The sequence below is a fragment of the Betta splendens genome, chromosome 1, assembly GCF_900634795.4.
Source record: "Betta splendens chromosome 1, fBetSpl5.4, whole genome shotgun sequence".
Lineage (NCBI taxonomy): Eukaryota > Metazoa > Chordata > Actinopteri > Anabantiformes > Osphronemidae > Betta > Betta splendens.
In genome coordinates this window covers 7,174,473-7,197,721 of record NC_040881.3, presented here as the reverse complement: position 1 = coordinate 7,197,721, position 23,249 = coordinate 7,174,473, and the positions used below count along the sequence as shown (strand labels likewise).

Here is a 23,249-nt window from a genome sequence, read left to right as displayed (position 1 = left end):
CACCTCCCGTCTCCCATCAACACCACTGACGTGATGTGTCACACCGCCTTCACAGCAGGGTCCGCCTCGCGCCTCGGAACCCTCAGCCTTGTTCTATTAGCAGCAGAGCAGATGATTGCCTTTGTAGAAGTTGTCATGGATATCGCAGAAATCTGAAGGTACTGACAAGAAAGGCTGCAGTGCTGGTTGTGTTACATTACCACACATTATGATATGGCGAATTAAACAACTAATTTACTGTCACGTGGGTGCTTTAGGGGAAAATATGCTTGAACAGACGTGGAAAAGACAAACATCAGAGGGAGAAGAGGAGAGAAAGGCTGTACTTTAATGGTGTTGATGTTGTTGCCATAGCAGCCGTCTGTTGACTGATGGTACAGTAATGACTTAAGAGTCGTTTCACGGTACATGGTCATTAAAACAACTTTTGGAGATTTAGGACGACAAAACAAAGCTGTTGTGTAGGATCGATGCCGTAGCAACTGAGAATCTGAACACTGGCAAAGAAAGGCAGCTGTAAGTCGTAATTATATCTATGGTTTTGGAGTCGAGGCTAATTTGGCTGCGTCTGGTTGTGTGTGGCCTGTTCAGAGGAGGCAGATAACACAGACAGCACAAAAAGTGTAAGTGATTTCCTACAATTAGAACCACTTAAAATTCTGCACCCAAGTGAAGGTAGGTAGGTAAGTACGTTGTACTTATAGTATTACAGTATATGCAGTGTATTTGGGTTTGATGTGACGAAGAGAAGAGACCTCACCACGCAATAGTAAACAAACGGCACAGCTGGTGGTCGACCGATTGACGGGGCTGATCTTTGACGTGTCTAATTAATCAGCATCAGGCCGACGTCTGCACCCGCGTCGGCCCAGTTAATTAAAAACGTCGTCCGTCGCTTCAGCAGCCCACCGCCCCCCCGGAGCATTTCATGCACACGCACGGCTGATAATCACAGCGTATGAATGTGATGAGTGATTTGGGTGCAGCAGTGTGCGAGTGACTCACAGGGACGCGTTCGGGTGTTTCTGCTGCAGCCCGTCGCCTCTGTTGTCTTAATTGGTTTCTTTGGTGCCCACAGATTAGATACAATTTCATGGCTATAGATATTTCCTCTGTACTTCTGGTCAGTGGGTACCACACGTAGCGTGAGGACCCGTCCCTGCAGCAGCAGCGCCGGTGAGGCGTTCAGGGACAGGTTGCAATCATTCAGCTGTAGCCACATGTAACTACTGCAACTCGCTTTCACAGTTCAAGATGCATTTTCCTTTAATGTTTTACTTCTTTTACTTCTTAATTGTCATCCTGCTAAATCAGGGCAGATCTCCTAATTCACAGTGCAAGGTCTGTGTTTTCACACGCTATGTTTCTGCTAACATTATTGCCGGTTCATCCCTCTTGCCTCCTTATAAAATATTAACAAAGATGGAAAAAGGACTTGGCAGCTGAAACACACAAGAAGAGGCTGCGTTTCTGCTGTGTAGCATGTGTGAGGGGCCTTCACACCTGACTGTCAGTCTTCGCCTTGCTACTTTTAGCGTTTTCCCCCCAGGTCATGTTCCAGGTACTGGTGTGTGTATTCTGCAGGTGTAGACATTCCAGGAGCTTCACAGGTTTTTATGAGCTGTGAAACCAAAGCGCCTGTTTGATTCTGAGTTAACCTTCCCTTCATAAAACCCCACTGTGGTCCTGGTTTGGCTGTTATTTGAATGTATAGCCCAGACCTGAGCTGGTAAACATATGATGTATGTGTAAACACACGTCTTTATTGCTACACTTTTAACATTGACTCTTTTTTGTTTTACAGCAAAAGGTTTCAGGAGACTCTGACTTACAAGGTATGATTTTAGCTTTTTACTACTTAACATCACTGACTACATCATTTGTTTGCATCTGAGTTTTGCTTTTTGTTTTTATAGATCTGTAAATCAATTTTAGAGATTACACATAAAGAGCTTCTTAAATGTTGAACGTCTTAAGTAGTAGAATAAATCAAGCGAGTATCGCTGTAAATGGCTCAAATGAAAACATACAGTATTTGGTGCATTATCATTATCAAGCTGCCTTTAAGTGCGCGGTGGCTCAGACTGGCCGTGGTTCATTATCATCCAGCCTCTTCTTGTTTAAGACTGTAAGATAAGATGAGTGTGATCGCTGGGCTCATCGCTGCCGTGGAGCAGAGCTTCCCCGTGCTGCAGGAGGGAGGCTCGCACCCTCCAGTCCCTCGCTGCCTTATCGCTCAGCGCAGGCACCGCGCTCTTCTCTGGGAGGGCCCGTCCTGCGATGATGTATGGGACCTGTCAGTGCCCCTGGGGATAATCTGTGCAAAAGTTGCTGCAGGTTCTAATCATAGCAACCCCGGGCGTTGACATGTCACGGCATCAGACCACCTAACTGCTGGTGGAGGCACAAATTATTTAGCAGACATTGGACAATTATGCCGTTCTGCGATAGTGAGCTGGGATTTTTCAGGGCATCCATATTTTCCTGCTGGGAGAATAAAACAGAGAACACGTAGCCACACAGCTGGAGAAATCAATATCCTGTTTAAACCTGCAAACGCATTATGCGCCACCTTAAAGCTCTTAATCTGCCCGTCTGGCCTTATTGTTTTGATTTCGACCGCCATGTTCGTATCTGTAAAGTCATTCAGGTCGACTTTCCAGAACCCAAGTGTGAGGTTCCCGACCCGCAGTCGGCTTCTGTTCCTCTGAAAGCTGCAAAGCAATGTTTTATAGCAGAATTGCGGTTGTCCTTGCTCAACTGAAGCAGTTAAACACAACGACAGCACATTCATAGCTGGTGTATTGCTATTAAAAGGGGCTAATGGTGTGGGATAAAAGGGGTCAGTGCTGACTCGGAGCGCCTGCTCCGTGGCCTTGCGTGGAGCATCGACCCTGCAGCGTGAGGAATGGGATCGGTTGGAGCAGAAGCGGGTCGGAGATGACGAGCCGCTCTCCTGAGACGCTCATTCCTTGAAACTCTTCGGGGTGAAACGTAACAACGAAGCGTTTCTGAACCTTGTACCCAACTAGAGATAAATAGTTTAAACTGCTTTGTATTGATTTTCCAGGAGCTGTTAGGTATGCGTTCACACACGTTCCGAGTCGGATCATGCTGTTAACAAATCCGTGCGTGCAATGGAAAGACAGCGGCATGCAAATCCTCCCAAATTAGCTCTGAACCCGCAGTAAGTTCCATCCAGCAGATGAGAAGTGGGGGAATCCCCATAGGCATCGCAGTTTATCCAGCAGGAGACTCGAATGCATGAATCAACTCACTTGGCACGGGGATAGTTGCCATCCAGCAACCACAGAACGTCAACTAGCGAAATTAAAAATCCGAAGATCAATATCATTAGGATTCGTCCTCAGGGGAGCGTGAATGTCTGCGCAAGCTTCCATATCAACCCGATCAATAGCTGATGAAGTATTGAGGTTTAGATCAAAGTGTTATTTTGACACTCCTCCCTGGAGCCATGCGGCTAGAGACATTAAACACTGTTTAGTTTGAGTCCCTACACAGAAGTTTGATCCATGTGATCAGCTGGTAATTTAATGAGAACATTTTCCAGCCTCTCTGCCAGTTCACGCTGGTCCCAGCAGTTGTCATGGGAAGAAAAGATCATGAATAACTAGAAGAACAAATTTGGGCTTGCACGTACCTGTTTGTGTTACATCCACCGAATGACTCTCAAATCTCTGACCCCATAGACTCGACTGTCAGACCTTTTCTTTTTTTCTTATTTGCTTTTGCATTGATGAAGTCGGTCATAAAGTGTTTGTCTTTTTCTAGGAACACATGGTCCTCTGCCGCTTCGCCGACCAAACCGCTGTCCAGCTCCCCCCCGAGAGGCGGCTCATAGGTACCCAACACCCCACCCGCTCTGTGACAGTGTTGTTCGGGGAGCGGCGCTCGAGAGAGGCAACTGTGGGAAATGTTAATGCCGGGATTTCATCATCGTGACACAGCAGCTGCAGTGAACAGCTGCCGCGCCGGCATCGTCAGATTGACGGGGGGGGACGTGTCCTCTCAGACAGAGACCTCCGGGCCGGCGTTTCATTATGCTACGGACTCCCTTCACCCTGATAGCGCGCCGGTTTATCAAAGGAGGTTCCCCGACGCCTCGTCAGTCTGAAGCTCTGTTAAACGTGCCCGACGCCACCTGTCACAGTGGTTCTCTGCTGCGTAACGGCTAACAGGGCTCAACCTCCCCTCGCTAGCAGTTTTTAAGCATGTTTGATCTGCTCTCTGCACAGTCGGCTGATGTCACTGGGGCACTTCAAATTAGCATTAGCCACCTGCTTCTTCTATACAATACAATACAAATATGCATGTGTAGAGTATGTGTAGATAATATGTAACTACAATGAGGAGAAGCTCAGTAGTTTCATTATGGTGGTGGGGTAAAGTTAACTTTAACACAATCATATATTTATAGTCTTCAAACTTTCTTGAAACAAATGGGTCATTTGATGGTAAATGTGATGCAGAGCCTATGTGACAGTAAGTGATGTTTGCATGGCTCATCGTCTTCCCTCCTCTGGTTGCATTGCTGCAGGTAAACAGTGCATGGGCCTGGTGGACCTGGACCGCTCGTGGGCAGCAGAGACTCACGGCTACTCGGTGCAGGTGACGACCATGGAGCCAGAAAGCTGTTCACCAAAGAACAACATGCTGGTGGGAAGGCCTGGAAGGCAACACTAGCAAAAAAACGCTCGCAAAGGCCTAAATAGGGCGACGACCACGTTGTGCAGCAAAGGGTTGGGAGCAGCGGGCCAGGTACCGACAGAAGGAGCGGGACTTCAAAGGCGGAACCCTGCCGGATGATCTGTGGATGAACGTGTGTGTTTGTGAGATGCTGCAAAAGCAAAATAACGCATCCGGTAGAGATGTGCCCGGGTTCTACAGAGAACCTGATTATTCCTCACAGGGTGCATGTGAATATGTTATGCATCCTGTAATACGTTGAGCAGCTATGAATATTTGATGCTGCTGGTGAAAAAGGTCAGCGTGCTTGATTAGGAGTGCGGCGTTCGCAGCCCGGCAGCTCGCAGTCGCACACTATGTTCTCCGTTTCCAATCCTGTGCCGCCGCAGACGCTCCGCAGCCCCTAAGCTTTCGGTCCATCAGCTGAAACTGGTCCGTTTCTCTGAATAATGCTTGAGGAATCGGGGGAGGCGTCGTTTCCCTGTTCACGCTCGGCGGAGAGGCGGCGGCGGCTCATCTGAATGCAGGCGGCGCAGTCAATCTGTCCCGGGGTGAATGGCCACAGACACAGCTCCCTCCAAGGACTGGAATTATTTCAAAAGGAGGCGTCTGAGTCGCTGTTCACGCTCGCGGCTCTGCACAAGTGCACATTACAGAAATGCATATAGGCAGAAAGGAGGGAGCGAGAGAGTGGGTGGCGAGTGTGAGTGTGGAGGTGAACAGTGGGTTGATTCAACTCCGACACCCGGGGCCGGAAGGTGACTTGACAAGACCCTTTGTTTAAGCATAGCTGTTAGACCCTTGAGCTTACTTCTATGCAAACAAAGCATTTCTTTGCTAATAATGAGCCTCGTGAAGCCTTGGTGACAGCGAGCCACTGAGCAAAATCTACTTTTAGAGTGAGTGATTTTTCAAATCTGTGAAAACTATTGTCTTTTGTGATCTTGGCAGTCGCTCTTAAGCAGACGCGTCTCGCCTCTGTGCGCTGGCCTGGAGATTCCTCTCCATTACTACAGTTCATTGATGCTCTCTATCCGTGGCCTCCTCCCTGATGCTATGAAACGCTGACCTTGTTTGTGTGTTCTGGGTTACTGTAACAGGCTCCGACGTAAAGGTGGGATGAAATGGGTACCGAAGGCCTGGCTGCTGCCCTTTGTGTTTTGCATACGTTGCTCCTGATGTGATCTCTGATTTTCTAATAAACATTGTTGATTATAATTACGTGGCTCCAGAATCACCAGTTCATTCTGCCTTCTACACAACGTCCCAGCTGCTGGCATTATGCTGCAGTCTATTCCTTGATGATCCGCTGCCGTCACCTCTAAATAACCTCCGCTGAGGAGACCCTTGCTTATTGTTTTATACTTTGCTTTGTTGTTTGGTTTCATAAATAATGACCCTTTTTTTGCTCTGGGGGAAATCACTATATCGCAACGTTTTCATCACAAATGCTTGACAGCGACACCAAGTTGTGTCCTTTTTGTCAGTCTCCGTTTTCCACGTGTCTGTTAGCAGGAGTTAGACCTAATTCATTATTTTGTGTAATAAGTCATAGACACGCTCATTGTTACAGTTTAGTCATGAAAAATATCGTGATTTATGGTGTAATTATGCACAAGCGGTGGCATATTTGTCCGAAGCCTCTTTGTACCGGTGTCAAGCTCCTGTTCCACCGTATAGATTTATGATGGGATCAGTGGCAGGGCCTTAACAAGGTGAACAGTGCCATGCATCACGGAATGGCGGCGAACAAGCCGCGGTAATCACGCCACGCCTCCATCTCATTCATCTCCCGCTCCATTACTGGAAATGACTCTGCCAATTATTTTCTCCTTCCCCGTCCGTTCCTACGCGCCCACTTCTTACAGGGGAATCATTTTATTGACTGACTTTGATTCTGGATGCTGTCACAGCCGAACAGGAGACGGGCCTTTGCAGGAAGTTTGATTCAGCGGTTTCTGAATGTGAAGTGTTGCCCGCGAGTCAAGCACGAGATGATCGCGCTGATAGGAACGGACGCAGCCTCCTGTCGACGGATGGGAATCACAAAAGCGCAGCGCATGCAGTGAAGGACGTAGGTCTCCAGACGTGCGAGGTGCAAAGCATGATGGGAATGTTGTTAAGAAATGGTTGTTTTCAGTTGAAACTGTTTAGCACACAAACATATTGATAGTGTTCCTTATCAAAACGCTCATTTGGTGTTTTGTCCTCCACCTCCGTAGCCCGATTCCCACTGCGCCGCCTTCACGAGCGCAGCGTCTACCTGGGTGGGCGACGCACCTGCGTGCCTCGGCAGGCCGCTCAATTAATTAAAGCATTCCCGAAGCACGCGGGGCGCGGAGCTGCACGCGACGCTTCTTCGAGGCTGCGCAGGTCATGACGCCGCAGCAAAAGGCGCCGCCGCCGCTTCCACATCTGCGCTGGCGCTCCCGCGTCGTCGTTCGGAGGAAGCGCGATAAGGTCTGACTGCAGTGGGAGCTGCCGCGTGGAGCTGCGCGTGGAGCTGCGAACGACTGAACTTGTGAGGGGAGGAGAGACGGAGAGCGGTGCGCTCTCCTCCCGCCAGAGTGCGTCCGGCTCCACACGCGTATACTCGCGCGCGCGCGCGCGCACGCACGCACGCGCGGGGGTCACTCCGCTCGCAGGCAGCGCGCTGGCTTCTCTCCCGCACCTCCTGAATTCCACAGACGAACAGCCGGAGACGCCAGCGGACCTTTCCCATCCGTGCAGCGTGAGCGCGCGCCACCGAAACTCCGCCGCGTCTACGTCTAATTGTTCCGTCGGCTGTTTCCGACGCGGAGCTCCCGCGTTACGAGGGACGACGAGCGGCGTGGCCGCGCAACTCGCCCGATCATGGATTTATGGATAAAGTTGATGCTGTTGTGCAGCTGCTGGTTGCGAGCGAGCGCGGACTTTGACGGCAGGTAAGGCCACATGCTTCACGGACCGCAGCCGATGCTTTTGTGTTATCGCGCTGGCTCGTGGAACCTGCTGCAGTGTGATTACCAGTTTTATGAATTAAAAAAACTCTAAAAGTGAAATCTGCTGCACTTCGCAGGCTTCGTAGCAAAATAGCGAGTCATTTTTTTTTCCAATTTCAACCGTGTAGTGAAAACGTGTTGCTGCTGCGCTGCACTCGAGTGCGCGGCGCGTGCTCCTCTCTGGCACCGCTACGGTCCAAACTTTCCTCTAATTAAAGTAGTGAGCCTAATTATCCGCGGGCACTTAAGTCGTGGGCTCGTGCGATCGGCGGCGCCGGGGCCGGTGCTCGCGTGACGGAAGCCACGCCAGCGGTTCCTCCCGCAGTTTTCGGGCTGATCACAAAGTGATTTGACAGCGCGTCGCCCGGTGCTTCGTGTTCGAACACGAATCCGCTCAGAATGTGGAGATAGAGGCGTGGAGTCGTGCCAGACCCCAAAGAATGCAAGTGTCCGAGATTTCCATCTGCCTATAGGTGCATCTGAGCTGAACATGGAGGATAATACGTGCTTTTCTCCTTCTCTTTTTTTTAACAACCGCGCACAATGAAGCCAAGCTGTAATTAGGTCTAACCTTTGGCATTTAAAAGCTTCTTTCTGCCGTGTTTGACATAATTGCACCGGGAGCATTTGTTCAGATGAGATTTTCCTTTAAGGAAAATAGGGGGAAAAAAAAAGCAACTATTCCCTCGCTTACTGTGTTTCATGTTGAGATGAAAAGAAAACAGCGAGCGGGCTACGCAAACACACACACTGCCAGACTTCCAGCATCCAAGAGAAAAGGCAGCCGAGGACTGTGCTTAATTTCCCCCCGTGAACCTTTGTCACACAGGCGGAGCCCCACAGCAGAATTCCTCCAGAAGAATGAGCATCTTTGTAGACGACGGGGGTAATTGTTATTGAAATGGTGGGCGTGCGGCTCAGAGCGCTGCGCGCTGCCTGCCATCCTACCTGCCTGTTGATAGATTGTGACCTCTGGAGGTATGCGGCGTGCACCCCCCCCCGCCGCACTTTAAATTCGTTTTTTTGAAGTTTTCCAAACAAAGCGATTTGGATTTCAAAGCTTCCGGGAAGGAGTGGAAGTGTTTATTGGAATAACTCAACCCACAGTCGTACAGTTGCGCTGCTTTGTGACCCTCCTCCATCTGACGGCACGCTGTCTACACACAAGGCTTGACTTTTATTGCGCTCTGTGCCTTTGTGTAACGACCATTTGCTTCAACCCAACAGCGGGACGCTGCACATCATTAACGTCCTCGCTGATGGAGCGGCCCGTCGCCGCAGCCGTAATTTGCCAATTTCTATGGGTACAAACTTGCCCGAGCACGCGTCTGCGTTTTAGTATTAATCCGTTGAGGGGGAATGTCCCCCGAGACGGAGCCCGGGCTAAGAAGCCATTTATTACCCAGTCACCCCCACGCGTGTCTTTTGGGCGAGTGTTGCTGAAGTTCTAGTCATCTCGCCCTTCGTGGGCCTCGTTTTTCCAGCCAAATCCGTGCCTGAGTGCTTTTACCTTCGGCTGCAGCCGCAGGCTCAAACGCAGCAAATTTGCTGTCATGTAGCACCAAACAAAAGGATATTCTTCCCTAGTGATGTCACTAAATTGTTAAGCCCAGCGCAGCCAAGCAGCGCATACCAGACCTCCACAGTAATAATCCAGAGCCGTGGAGCGCTGCCAGGTCGCGTTGCTGTAGTAATGTCAGGGCTCAGAGGTTGGGATGAGGCTTAAAAACACGGAGAGTTGCGTTTTCTGACTAACAGGCAGTACGAATAGGAAAATGTACCAATAGTTTTTAATGACATTCAGTGGATCAGTGAAATAACAGACAGCATCTTCATCAGAGGTCAGATGTTTGATTGATCGTCTGACCCTCAGTCTGAAATCGCCTCACTGTTGTTCTGCTCCTCACCGAACCAGACAGACTTGACCCACAACGCGTGTTAATGACGATTCCAGTGGGAAGCTGCATGAACAGAGCGTCTCTGTTCAAGTAACTTGATAAAAATACATATGCGAGCGGGAAGGTCGAGTTCAGGAGTGGCAGAAACCCACTTCCACTTGTGTCCAAGTGCTGCACAAACAAACTTAGACCAACAACAACCTCAGGCCTTCACAGTGAAGTCTATATGTATAATTAATGCGCGCAGGCAGCGAGACTGACGGCTGCTCATGTCCTCTATACAGAGAGGCAGCGTGAGGGAGCAGCAGCCGGCTCATTCAGTAGTATGAATATTAGCCGTTATCCGCTCTCTAATCATCTCACACCCTTTAAATGGTAGAAGCGCTTGTGAGGGGACGCTGCAGACGCGTCGTCATGGCGCCTCGCGTGCTCGAGTGCGGCTCCGTGCTTTAATGGCGGCCCGATTTAAATTAGCACGGCTCCGAGCGAGGGCTTCGCGCCTCCCATCGCGCCGCTGCTGTCGCTGATGGGCCCGCGGTCCGCAGACAACGGGACGAGGCCGGTGTCCCCGGTGAGGGTGCCGGGCTCTCGGGTTCTCCTGGAAGGCCCTTATCTGATCGTCTGTGGTGTCGCAGCATGCGCGAAGGGTAATAATTATCCGCCCCAGTTCCTCGGAGGCTCCGTGCGATCCACGGTTGTTATTCAGAGTCTGCAGGTAATAAATAGAGGGATTGTCCTCAAGTCCATTCGATATGTCAGCTTTGAAAATTGCTGGACGAGATACGTCTGATAGAATGTATTTCTCTCTCTCTCTCTCTCTTGCTCGCTCGCACTCCACATATATACTGTACAAACACAGCATCACTATTGACCAGGAGCTGATGTGATGCATCCACAAGCTCCTGCATTGTCTTAAAGCCTCGGCCGCGTGTCATGATGCGCGACTGCCTGGGGCTAAATGCAGCGTCAACGCGCACGGAGGGAGGACGTGAAACCCGAGTCCATACGCGGCCTGTGCGCGTATTTATACACAAGCGTGTAGGAGAGGGCCTCAGTGGCAGCGCTTGGACCTGTTGCATCTCGTGAAGTTCTGGTCTCGCTGCCGCGCCCGCCGCGCTGAGCGGACCTCGCCCACCTTCCGCTGGGAGCCCGTAGGCGTTCGCACTCTGCTCCGGTGCTTGTAGTTTTGGTAACATGGTTTAGTTGGAGTCAGATGTCGAGCCCTTTTGATCCCGATGCGCCGAGGAAGCTTGAATTGCATGTATATTTATTTTGGTTCACATCCTCTGGGCAAACAGAGAATCGGCTCTACAACATTATCATTTGTAGGAAAAAATCATAAACAAGTGAATGAGCAAGTTCATCATCTGGAAATATGTTAAATCCCCTGAATTAGGGCAAACGTGGAAAAGAGAGGGCGGCAGACAACCACCTCAGAAGTGACCGAAGGGATCAACGCAGCCACAACACTGACTGTCGATTGTTTGAGAGGAGCTCTGAGGCCATGACATCAGAGTGTAAAGACGAGCCCACCTGGATCCGTGGCTCTGACGGACGCTAAAGAGCCTCTGAGGTCCTTTTCAAACCTGACGTGATCCAGGAGATGCCTTCAGCTGCAGCCAGTAGCTGCGCTGCTAACGAGCGTCTGTAGCGCTACAGCAGCAGCAGCTCCTCCTCCAGGACGCCGCCGAACTCCAGCAGGAAAATTAGCCCGCACGTGAAATCGGCTCGAGGTCGGCAGATTTATACGTCAGCAAATGGAGTGAACTTCGCCTCTTCGTGTCTTGTTTGGTTTCATTTTGTTTTATGTGACACTCGTACAGTATGGAGGGACAGCGGCTGCCATCTTTGTGCCAGCAGGTGCTGTCATTGTGCGTGTGAGTGTGTGAGTGTGTGAGTGGGTGGGTGGTGCATGTCACCAGCAGGAATTGTTGCATCTAAACTTGGCAGCTATCCAGACCCTTCCTATGCAGTGACAAATCCAGTGCAGGGGGAGGGAAGGGAAGGGGAGGGAAGGGGGGAAGGGCCAGGTGGGGGAATGGGGCATTGGGAAGAAGGGCTGGAGGTGGGAGGAAATCGGTAGGGGCATGGGCGGGTCCCTTTTTAATGCACTTGGGCGTGTGCCTGCCGGCCGGCACTTTTTTTCCTTTACTGCTCCTGTTTCCGGTTTCCATGTAAGTTCATACTTTACTGTTGTTCACCTCATACCATTCCTTTCCTTTTTTCCTTTCCTCTCCTTTCCTTTTTTCCTTTCCTTTCCTTTCCTTTCTATTTCCTTACCTCCTCCTCTGTGCTCCGAGCTTCTCCCTGCCTGACAGTCTTCCTCCTTTCCAGTCAGCAGACAAACATTTTCCCTGGATCTGCCACTCTCACTTAGCATCCATCGGGGTTCTTTTCCACCGGGGTGATTGGCAGTGGGGGCAAGCATTAGCATTTCCTCATCTTGGCGTGGAGACACTAACAGGCAGGGATAGCAGCGAGGGATGTGCCTTGAATACTGATGAAGGACGACCTCACTCCATCGTCAGGGCACAGTAGAAGTGTATTAAGAGAGCACCTCTATTGTTTTGTAAGCAGATTGAGGTGTTCCCAGTGCAGCTTTAAATATCCGCAGCCAGCTTAGTTCATTCAGATTTGATTTGTTGAATTTATTCATTGATCTATGCAAACCTCTCAGGTGCTGGAGACAGTTTTCTTAAACTGGAGTGAAACTCGCCCAGCTTGATCCGTCCTTGCATCACATCCATTTCTTATTTGCTGGATTGCAGGAAACATCTCGGAGCCAGCCTCTCCAAGTACGCGGCTTGGATTTTCATCATACCCTTAAATGGGCTCATTCTTTCACCCTATTCTCTCCATAAATATGTGGTGAGCCTGGGTACAGATAAAAAGGTAATCCACATGCACTGCCTGCCAAGAAGATATTTCTTGCTTTGAGTTGAACAGAACACGGTGTAATAAAAATATCCAGCTGTAATTTTTCTTAGAGGAACTGTAGAGCTCAGGGAAAGAACCTATATCTGTATGAAAGCTAATAGCTGCCTGTTCCCTGTGAAGCAGGGCTGATATTATCCTGCAGTGTCCCTAGCTTGTCTGATAGGCTCCTTAAACACACAGTTCAGCCGTACACACTCCATTACTCATGCCGTAATGTAATAAATGACGATACAGTGGGAAGCATCCTGTGTTCTCAGAGGCGCCGAGCGGCTTCCGGCGCATTTCACGCGCCGCGTAATGAGCAGAGCAGCAGCGCGGCCTCTGACGGCTGCGTTCACGTCGGCTCTGGCAGGCGTTCAACACAGCTTTTCCCCCTTTGACGCCGCGTGAGCCGACAGGACGTGACGCGCTATCGGGTCTACTTTTCGGGCCGTGGTGCCGCGGGGAAGCGGCGCAGAGCGATGGTTCTGCTCCGCGACGTTCTGTGCGGTTCTGGAGCGGAGCGGTCGACGCGGGCCCCGCCCCCCATCCGTGCGGGCGCTTTAATTGACTCTTGTGTGCTCCCCTCGCAGGTGGCCGCGGCAGATGGCCTCGTCCAACGGCCTGTGCCGGTACGGGGCCAGGGTGGACTGCTGCTGGGGATGGACGCGCCGCTCCTGGGGTCACTGCCAGCGTGAGTGTCACCGTGCCTGCTGCCGCTGGGGGCCAATGGGGCTAACAAGGTTGCAGGGTTTCAAGCTGGGCTCCAAGATGCTAGAGTGCTAGACGCAGGCAGAGGAGGCGGTGTAGCGGTACCACAGTAACGAAACTCTGGGGAAGCGCACGCACGCACGCACGCACGCACACACAGATAATGGAGCTTCGCACCTGGACCAATCTGTGAGGACTGATTGATGGTCGCTGGCTGCTGGGACAGGAGGACCAGCTGACGTTCATGTTCTCACTGAGATGGAGACCGCAGCTGCTGCCGTAGACGTCGCATTACGGCACTGCGGGAAAAAAAAAAGGAAAACGCGGAACAACCTTGACCGCTTACTGTTCGGGCTTCAGCCGACCTGTCATTGCGTCCTATTGTACGGTTGAAGCATTATGACACACGCTTGCCGACGCCTCCCAGGGAGGTGTAAATATATATATATATATATATATATATATACATATATACATATACACACTAATGCCGCCTGATGCCGCACCCTGTGCATGGCTCGGTGCCGCGGTGGCACAGCTGCTGCTTTGGTGGTGATGCTTTAGAAGGGGACGGAACAGGAAGTTTCCACTGCGGGAACGTCGCAACCTGCAACTTAGGAATAGCTTCTGCAGTGAGACTATAAACTAGAGCCACAGCTGTAGAGCCTCAGTCTGTCCGGGTTAATGGAAGCTCCTGGTTGCAGGTTCTTACATTTCTGCAGTGAAAACAGCCTAAAACCAACCAAACCAAACGCTTGCACGTTGTCTCTGGTTTGGTTAATAACACACCACTGTAATGACTTGATTTGTTGGCTTTCATCATCACATGACCTCCCGTTTCATTTCCCGTGTTTTGTGTGTTTTGTGAGAAAACATGTCGCACACTGCTGTCGAGTCCGCACGTCATCAGGCGACAACTCCCCTCCTGAGCCGAAGGGCCGTGACTTTGCTGTTGGAACTCCGTCCTCTGTTGTCCTCCACTCTTGAACTCCCGGCGTTTTACAGCCACAGCTCAGCGGCGTCATTTGATCCTGTTTGTGGGAACGGTGCGCCAGCTCGGCAGCAGTCCTGGCACCGCTCAGCCTCCTCTCTGCCCGGCGCCTCCCAGTGCATCGCTGCTGGGCTCTCTGCCTTCGCACATTCCCACGTTCAGAAAATTCAATTAGGGAGGACAAAATAGACGACTCAGTCACCAGTCACTTTGTTACTGCGTGGTGTAAAATGCAGGACGTGACTGATATGATCCTGTTTTAATCCAGAGGGTTAAAGTTGGAGCGCTCCAGGACGAAGCCATCGCTGTTTTGCCTCTAGAAATCAAGTATGATACTAAATCACAGCTGACGTCAATTAAAAAGAGACACATGAAAATCTGCATCTCTTGTCGGATAAACTAAACAACAGTGTGTGAACATGTTTTCTTTGTTGTTCTGGAGTCGCGCACGCTTCACATTGAGCCAAAATTAACCTGCTGCTTTGAAGTTACGCCGCCATCTTGATTCCCCACCAGCGTTTCCCCGTCTAAAAACGCGTCTCTTAGTTAAATCGCCGGGTGAGTGCTCACTCCAGCGCCGCTAAACGCCTCCTGACAGGCGCTCTCCTCGAATCTATTCACTCAAGTCCACAATCAGGGCTTCACCGAGTCGGCGAGGTGCTGATTTGAACTGTGGTGAAAGGAGGCAGAGGGTTTGTGAAGGCGAAGGGTTGTAATCACGAGCGTGTGCGTGTTTACACCCGCTCGTGTGCGCGGACGCGGGCGCCACAGGTTTCAGGTCCCGGCAGAGTTTTGCGGCGATTGAGGTGATTAGATTGGAGCTACTGTACTGTACATGATCGCAGGTTCTTTATTTTAAAGCTTCCTGAGCCCAAAAGAGCGAAAGGGAGCGAGGGGAACAGGAGGTGACGGGCGTTTCAGGTGAGGCTCGGGTGATTGCTGTTGGAGCGGACGAGAGACGTCCGGCGAGAAATCAGACGGATGAAGAAGGAGAGCAGCCTCAGATGTGTGGCAGCCTGAAGCTCCGCTGACTGTACAGGGATCTGACAAGGCCCAGTCAAAGTAGGAGCGAGAGTCCAACCGGCTGCCGCTGCGAGCGAATCAGCGTTTAGTTGGACTTTGCTTCATGTGTAATGTAGCTACTCTAAATATACAGAAATACGACGTAACGTAAACAGATAAATATTAATTTTATCACGTCTTCCTTAGACTTAAATTGACTGAAGGTGTGAAAGCATCAGGTTTAACTTTAAATGCACGTGAAGGCAGAGTCAGGCAGGAACGTGGACCTGCTCCCAGTTAGATTTGACTTTCATTTTCTCTGCACTACAGAGGAAATGGACTGCATTACATTAAATAATTCAAACATTATAATACCTCCAGAGGTCCAGGTGGATTTCACAAATCCACTGAGCTTGATTGAGTGGATGTGGATTAGGGCCAAACCACTGAATTGGTAATGTGAGCTAACAAGTCGGTGATGAAAGCAGATCCGCTTTTCACTTCGCCCGCGCCACGCGGTCACTGCAAAAGTTTAGCTTTAATGAGGTAAATACTAAATAGATGCAAGTGAGAATAAATATGCAGGAACAAAAAGAACGCGGAGAAACACTTATTCTATGCTACTGTTGATTTAAAAACCAAATTCCTCCCGATAAAGGAAATGGTCACGGAGCTGATTCTACAGTGAAGGACTTCTGTGTTTAATATAAAGAATTATCACTCGACTGCGTCACAGTGTGAGGAAAAACTGGCTCATTCGCTTGATCGAAGACGTGAACGACGTAGTTAACATTTGCAGAAACGGGAACGGTCCCGCAGATGTTCACATCAGCCTGACACGGTCTGAATTATTAAACGGCGGCGGCACCTGCCGCCAGTCCGTGGCTGGTGAGCGCGTGCGACTCCAGAACCGGCGCGTTTCACTGCTTGTTATTTTCCAGGAGTGTTTGCTTGTCAAAGAGAACCAGAGCCGCCTCTAACGTCATGTTTGTTTTTGCCTCACAAAGACTAAACATCGCCTGCGACCTTTTGTTTGTCCGGCTGTTTGTTTTGCAGCTCTCTTCGCCTTAACTCACAGGGTAGCCGGGATAAGGTGCCGGCCCCAAGGTTAGCTCCACACGTTTTATGAAATAATCCTGTTGGACATGTATTGCTGGGGCCACATCCTCACTTATTTATAGAGCCAAGTGCCCCCCCCCCCCCCCCCCATCACCACTAACACCTCACACCACTTGGCAGTGTCCGACTTCTTCCCTCTGGCCTGAGATCTATGCAAACGGCTCAAACCCTGCAGACCCCACTTCACCTGGAGCCATGTCTTACATGAATAATGCTGCAGTTCCTCCATTGATATTCAGCCGCCCCTCTGGCCACGTCGTTGGAATACTGATGAAGCGCTCAAAGCTGAAATCCATAACGTTTTTTAATTATTATACCAGCGATGAAGCTGTGATTTACTGTGGTCTGAGCTGTTCTGTGTGACACCCCCACATACATTCTGTCTAGTTGTGAAGCTGTAAAAACAGTTAATTGAAGATGTCACATTTGATTCTGTAAACCTGAGCTTTTTCAGGCTGTTTCCATGCTTTCTAGGCCAAACTATGAATCGATTCATAATAAAATAGTCAGCAGCAGAAACTGAGCATAACATAATCATTAGAAACAGCTCTGGGTCATTGCTAGTTAATTGCAAGATGATGCAACTACATCATTAACTATGTAACGGTTTTCCATGTTGCTTTACAGTTATGTATTACGTCAGCATAAAAGTTCACACCAGTACAGATTAAAACACTAGTGTCACGCTTTATATATACTAAATCCAAGTCAACTGCATCAGCACCACCCCGCTGATGTAAACTGGAATCGGAACGTGTCCGCGGATCAAGGGTCGCATGCCATGTGTGCCCTTCAGCTGGGACGGCCATTTTTAGTGCTGGGCTGGCCTTTGCAGTGGTTAATGATCACTCTGCCAGGCCAGAGGTTCAAAAATAGCCTCAGAGGCGAAGCCGGGTTGATGACTGCCTCTGATCTCGCTAATCAAATGCGCCGCATGTAGGAGTGTGACAGGAACGCCGCACCTGAGTATCCTGTAACCAGCAGCATCAGGACCAGACGAGCTGTAATAAAGCTCCGCTTCCACCTAAGTGCCGCCCATTTCCTTTCCTCCAACAAATTGGGCCATATTTAATTTCTAATTGACTTTGACTCTTCAGTGTGTTAACACCCCGGCTCATAGCGGAGTCCTCTCCAGGTGGGCTAACAATGCCTTCTTGATTACACCGCCTAATGAAGTGGAATAAGTCGAGAGATGCTATCTACTCCAGTAAAAGGATTCATCTCATACCTTTGTGCCTTTTAATTCAGTGTGAACTGCGTCGCTGGCTGAAACCTGAGGATCTAAACTGCTCTTCCTGTATAATCCCTGCTGCTCCGCGAGACGGGCTCGTGTGAATGTGAAGTGTGTCTTTCAAAAATGAAGCCTAGTTTTCCCTCAGTTCTACCAGGTGTCCCCCAGGGAAGGTTACGGTAGTTCAACTTAATTTAGGATAAAAAAAAACTATTAAACACAGTAAAGTAATGTTTGGTAGATGGTGAAATGGAAGAATATTCACCATCTACAGTACCTGAAACTCTCTCGCTCTTTCTGCTGCGTATTAACATGAACGCTCCCTCTACCGTAGTGATAATAAAGTCCTTTGATTGCACTGTATTATGACAGAATTAATGAAGCTCTTAATGGAAATTAGTAACACTTGGCTGAGGCCCCGTGTATCAAACATGCTTAGCAGCAGGCAGCAGTAGGCGCAGTCAGATAAGCAGGGCAGAGCTCCAAACTCGAACGCAGAGACCCGCTGAAGTTGTGCAGCTCCTGCAACAAGCACGTCTCTGCACGCGCCTTAAATATCACCACTTCACGCAGCCGCTAATTATTCCCTACTATTTCGGTGCTCTAATTGTTTCAGATTCAGTCTACGGGGGGGAATAGTTTCAGGGCTCGGCATTTCAAAATAATTAAAATGTTGCATGTTTAAAGGTAAAAAAAAAGATTGTATGCAATGTGGTTGGCTGAAAATCACCTAATTATAATTAGAACATTTATTCTAAGAAAGAATAGCAAATCATGATGTCTTTTTTCCGCGATGTGGAATAAACAGATAATATATCACCAAGGGCTTGAGGAAGTCAGGAAGCAGTGGGATTAAGTGCTTTGTCGTTGTGATGTGGTGGAAGGAGCGTGCCAGGGCGCTGCACTAATCTGCCTCTTCCTCCATGAACAGCTGTGTGCCAGCCGGGCTGTAAGCACGGCGAGTGCGTGGGACCCAATAAGTGCAAGTGCCAACCCGGATTCACCGGCAAGACCTGCAATCAAGGTGAGTCCTCGCCTGCAGCCGGCAAAGACTTGGGAAACAGCTGGTAGCAGCTGGAGGTGGCCTTTTTGTTGATTTGCCATCGGAGACGGCACAAATGAAATAATAAACGGTTCTGCGAAGGTATCGTGACTCGTCCTGCAGATGGAGACCCCCGCCCCGGGCAGTAATGGCTGTTTAGTGTGCCCGCATCTCCCTTGCACACCGGCAGCATGATAAAGTTGCCACTTACTCATCGTTTTGCCACCGGCCAACGGTATCGAGGCGCTTTAATCACGAGAGAGAGAGAGAGAGCGAGAGATGATTCAGAGCAAATGGAAATGAATGGCGAGGCCACGTTGAATGATCCAGAGAGTGCGTCCTCTCCCGTGGAGATAACATCTCAATTACTGACCTCTTGGATAACTTGGCCTGGCTGAGTGTGTGTGTGTGTGTGTGCGTGCGTGCGTGCGTGCGTGTTTCACACTGTCGGGTCGGACATGTTGAAAAGCGCCAAAGCTTCCCAGTTAGCCGTGAGCTGACGTGCATCCAAGCAGCTTGAAAATACTCGCGTGGAATTCACGCCCTGAGACAGGAATAGAGTAGTGTGTAATTAAAAACAAGAGGGCGGGAGGCGGGGGAGGAGGAGGGGGAGGATGGGAGTTGGGGGCGGCGTTGCCGAAATCCTTCTCGGAATGTTCCCGATGACTCACGGCGCGTTTTAAGGCGATAGGTGGCTCCGTCTGCTCCGTCTTAATCCCGAACAAAGGAGGGGGTCCGTGTCACATATCCCACTACAATAGACGCTGCTGCCAACCGTTCAGACGGCCTTATCTGACAAATGGGAGCCCGGGACCTTTCAAGATGAAACTGTACTTTCAAGTGTGTATGGAAGCGGCGTCTGTCCAATAAGTCAGCGGCTCTGAAGCGTCTCCACTCATTCCACTCGTCCTACGCCCTCTCAGCCTGCGTAGCTGCAGAAAACCTCGGCTCGGCCGTGTGTCTAATTATTCAGCAGCCATAGATTGGAGGTTCTCATCTGCATGCAGCCCCCGTTAAGCATTGATTGGAGCTTTGCTATTGACATGTCAGGTGCCCATTGTTTTGATGCGTTCTAATATTGGGCCCCTCTGGAGCCGGCCTTTATCTTCAGGCCTCGACTGGAGGAGTGAAATAAATTGCCCAAAGCTGCTCCCTTGACCCCCGTAATGCTAAAGGTTGAGTATTTATCATAATGTTCTTACTTTTTATTCAGTTTTTCTGACCATTATGCAAATTATATTCATAAGAAGCCGTCAATCTGACGTTTGGAGTTTAAATGATCAGTAAAGCGAATGAACTACTGAGACTTGTCTTTTTTCTAGTCGTGTTTAATCTTAAGGCTGCATTAACTAATATTCTGCACTCCTTCCAAGTGTTTAAGTGAAAACGAGACAGAGAACTTGCTGACACCAGAGGCCACATCCCATCTATCAGTGGGAGGTGTGGACAGACGCCCGAGGCCTCAGGCGCTCATCTAACTGGAGGTTTAAAGCAACAGCAGGACAAAACGGACTGAACGCGAACGCTCGGCGCTGGTTTCATCACCCTCGGAATCAAAGCCGCATTCTCCTCGGCGGAACGTTAACGGCCTCGTGCTGTTATGAGCGATTCATCCTTCAAGGACTCGCGCGTCTGTTCTTTAGTGCCGGCTCTTTCACCTGCCAAGTAACTCAACTAAGTGTTTCTGGCTTTATTTGCTCAGGCCCCATAAAACAAAGCGAGACGCGGAGGAGAGACGCTCCGAAGCGGTTGGGTTGTTTTCAAGCTGCGCTTCGGCTTTGGTCGCTGATGACGAACCCGTCATAAACAAACTCACGGTGCTGATCCGTCGCATTAATAGGATGATTGTTCATTCGTGAGGAGCTCCACAGCTGCTCTGCCTCCAGACCAGGACTTTCACATCACCATCCAATTATTACTCTAAATAGACAGCCCAGTGCTGGAGCTGAAGCAAATTTGCTGTTTATTTCTGTTTCTATCTTTAGCGTCTGCCCAATATCTGGACCTTTCATTGCTTTACACTGGCAGAGTCTCTGAAGGTGCAGGCAGATACTTTACACTTCTTGGACCGAGGCCCTGAGCGTCTGACGCCGAAGTCCAAACAGCTGCACGCGTTTAGAAAAAACTGTATATTGTCCTGCAATTATGATCCTATTATGTCCAACACTTTTGTTTTACTTCGCTTTAGTGTTATAATAAAGTCGTTAACTGGTTATGACCTAATATTTAACCTGAACTTGTACAGCGTGTACAAGAAGTAGAACAAGAAGGAAATTAGCCAGAACTGGTCTCATTCTATTACTGAATGTTCACTGTGGGTTAGTAAGTTGGTACCAAACCTTTTAGATCTCAGCCTCCTGCACATTCTGTGGGGTTTAATCTGCTGTTTGGCCCGTTAGGTGGTCGAGTGAACACCTGATGCGTTAGATGTGCCTTCATAGTGAGCTGTGACTGCATCTTTCTCTGTTCCGGACGCGCTCTTTCCACTAACATTTATGAACTCCCGTGGGTGTGAGTCTCAGATAATCCATCAGATATTAATGTTCCAGCCCCGTTCTCACCTTTCATCTAATGAAGCTCAAGCGGAGCCTTTTGCCCAAAGTGGACATAAACATCTGCACTGTCCATCATGTGCATGGAAATGTGAACGGGCAGTGTTCAAAACAAGTCTCTGAAATCCAGACATCTAGGACCTGTGGCCTCAAAAAGAACTCACACCAAATGCTGAAATAAAGGCCTCTCGCACACGAGCACCCGTCAGTCAGCCCTTTGCCAACAAGCGTTTCAGTCTGTTGCACAGTTGGCAGTAACTTAGACGCCGTTGCCGCCGCTCCTCAGCGTCAGACGCTTGAGCGATGCGAAGCGTGAAAACCAGCGCTCTCATCTTCCTGTCACTCAACAATAGGTGATGCTAGCGTCCTGCCGGAAGAGCGGCTGCCGGACAGGCTCAATGGAAGCTCCCGTCCACCTTCGCAGCCCCGGATCCAAAGCGTGAATGTGGGAGACACCGTACGTGTCTCAGATACAGTTTCACCGCGTGACGCTGCAGGAATGCGGCGGAGAAGAAAGCGGAGAAGCGACGCTATCATTGTTTTCCACCTCGTGCCCTGGAGTCCCCCCCCCCCCTCCTCATTCTCAGCTTATGTCCCATTCCCACAAGTGTAATCCTCTTTGCTGCATAATGTTTCTCCTTCCTTTCCAGGAATGTGGTCAGAGGTGTTCTAATCCAAAGGTTGTTGCTTTTCATTCTCACTCCATCTCCCTCTGTCTCCCTCTGCTCTCCACCGTTTTACTACTTTGTCCCCACCGACCCCCCTCCGTCCCACCCCCTGTCTCCTCTAACCTTCTTCCTTTTGTCTGAAGACGAAGAGCTGGACTATTTAACCCCACCAGTGTGGGCCAGTCACCTCCCTGTCTTTCTTCCCGTGGACCACCATCCAGCGAGGGCTGTAATGGAGGGTGAGATTCGTCGATCGGCCTCTCCCCCAGCAGCCTCTCTCTCTCTCCCCCATCCCAGCAACGTGCATGGTGCTGCACTGTGCAAACTGAGGAGGAGCGAATGTCACTCTCCACTTGTTGTTTTTTGTGTGCTTTCTGTTCCCGCTGGCAGAAGAGACACCACCCGAGAGCAGCTTTTTAGCAGAAATGCCAGCATGGCTGCCGCGCATGTCGCACACCGTTCACCTCCTCTGCTCCGCGTCTGCCTCTCTGTTCGCTGCCTGTCTGTCCCTTTCTACTCAGAGGACCGTTCCCCTCGTCGCGTCCCCCGTTCTCCTCGACTCTCCCTTTAAGACCATCGCTGACACGGACGCCTCTGCTAAAAGCCGCGTGTCCCCAGGAAGGAGTTTCGCCGCTAATGTCTCTGTCAGCGCAGCTTTTACCTCAGCGGAGCCGACCCAATGAAGCACTGCAGATGTGTTTTAGCCGTTCGTTCAGTGGGGGGGGGGGCTCAGAGGAGCTCCTGTCTGTCTGTCTGTCTGTCTGTCTGTCTGTCTGTCTGTCTGTCTGTCTGTCTGTCTGTCTGTCTGTCTGTCTGTCTGTCTGTCTGTCTGTCTGTCTGTCAGGCCCTGGCTGTGTCTTGTGTCTGGCATGTGCCGATGCTCAGAGCGCTGCCTCCGTCTGAGAATGTGACCATTTCACTAATCCCTCATTTACATTTTTAAGCTGTTTTTCAGCACAACGGGCGAGTTGAAACCTGTTTCTGTACCGACACTGACATCGTCCAGTGTTGCTATGGGTCCCTGTAATCGCAGTAATGAGGCTGCCACTTGTTTACTGTGAAAACCAGGGAGGAAAACAGGGCTGACACCATTAATTAAAAAAAAGTGTGTGTGTGTGTGTGTGTGTGTGTGTGTGTGTGTGTGTGTGTGTGTGTGTGTGTGTGTGTGTGTGTGTGTGTGTGTGTGTGTGTGTGTGTGTGTGTGTGTGTGTGTGAGGGCAGCAGACATCTCTATGGAGGAGGGATTTCTCCTATTCAATTCATTATTTTTGTTTTGTTTTTGTAACAATTAAAAAACATAAATTTCCCTAAATAGTCTATAAATAATTTTTTTTTTTTTAAAACACAGCAGCATCCGAGTTCGCACACACACAACGCAACGGGAATGTCAGGCAGCCAGAGCTGCGTTGTGCGTGCAGGGCGATTGCACCG

General features: G+C 49.9%; 2 protein-coding genes across 5 annotated transcripts in view; both read left to right on the top strand.

Annotated features, from left to right (window-relative positions):
* gstcd (glutathione S-transferase, C-terminal domain containing) overlaps positions 1–5,928 on the top strand; it is a 31,204-nt gene extending 25,276 nt beyond the window's left edge. The window contains exons 10-12 of the mRNA XM_029159812.3: positions 1,805–1,835; positions 3,793–3,862; positions 4,559–5,928. Coding sequence (XP_029015645.2) covers positions 1,805–1,835; positions 3,793–3,862; positions 4,559–4,704 — 247 coding nt within the window. The 3' untranslated portion in view covers positions 4,705–5,928. The remainder of the gene's footprint in view (positions 1–1,804; positions 1,836–3,792; positions 3,863–4,558) is intronic.
* A 1,113-nt stretch (positions 5,929–7,041) lies between these two features.
* npnta (nephronectin a) overlaps positions 7,042–23,249 on the top strand; it is a 31,264-nt gene continuing 15,056 nt past the window's right edge. Inside the window, exons 1-5 of one of the 4 annotated variants that reach the window (XM_029148045.3) lie at positions 7,042–7,631; positions 13,096–13,196; positions 16,263–16,313; positions 18,488–18,580; positions 21,962–22,057. In XM_029148045.3, coding sequence (XP_029003878.1) covers positions 7,561–7,631; positions 13,096–13,196; positions 16,263–16,313; positions 18,488–18,580; positions 21,962–22,057 — 412 coding nt within the window. In that variant the 5' untranslated portion in view covers positions 7,042–7,560. The remainder of the gene's footprint in view (positions 7,632–13,095; positions 13,197–16,262; positions 16,314–18,487; positions 18,581–21,961; positions 22,058–23,249) is intronic. The other 3 variants (XM_029148055.3, XM_029148063.3, XM_029148072.3) reach the window with 3 other exon arrangements.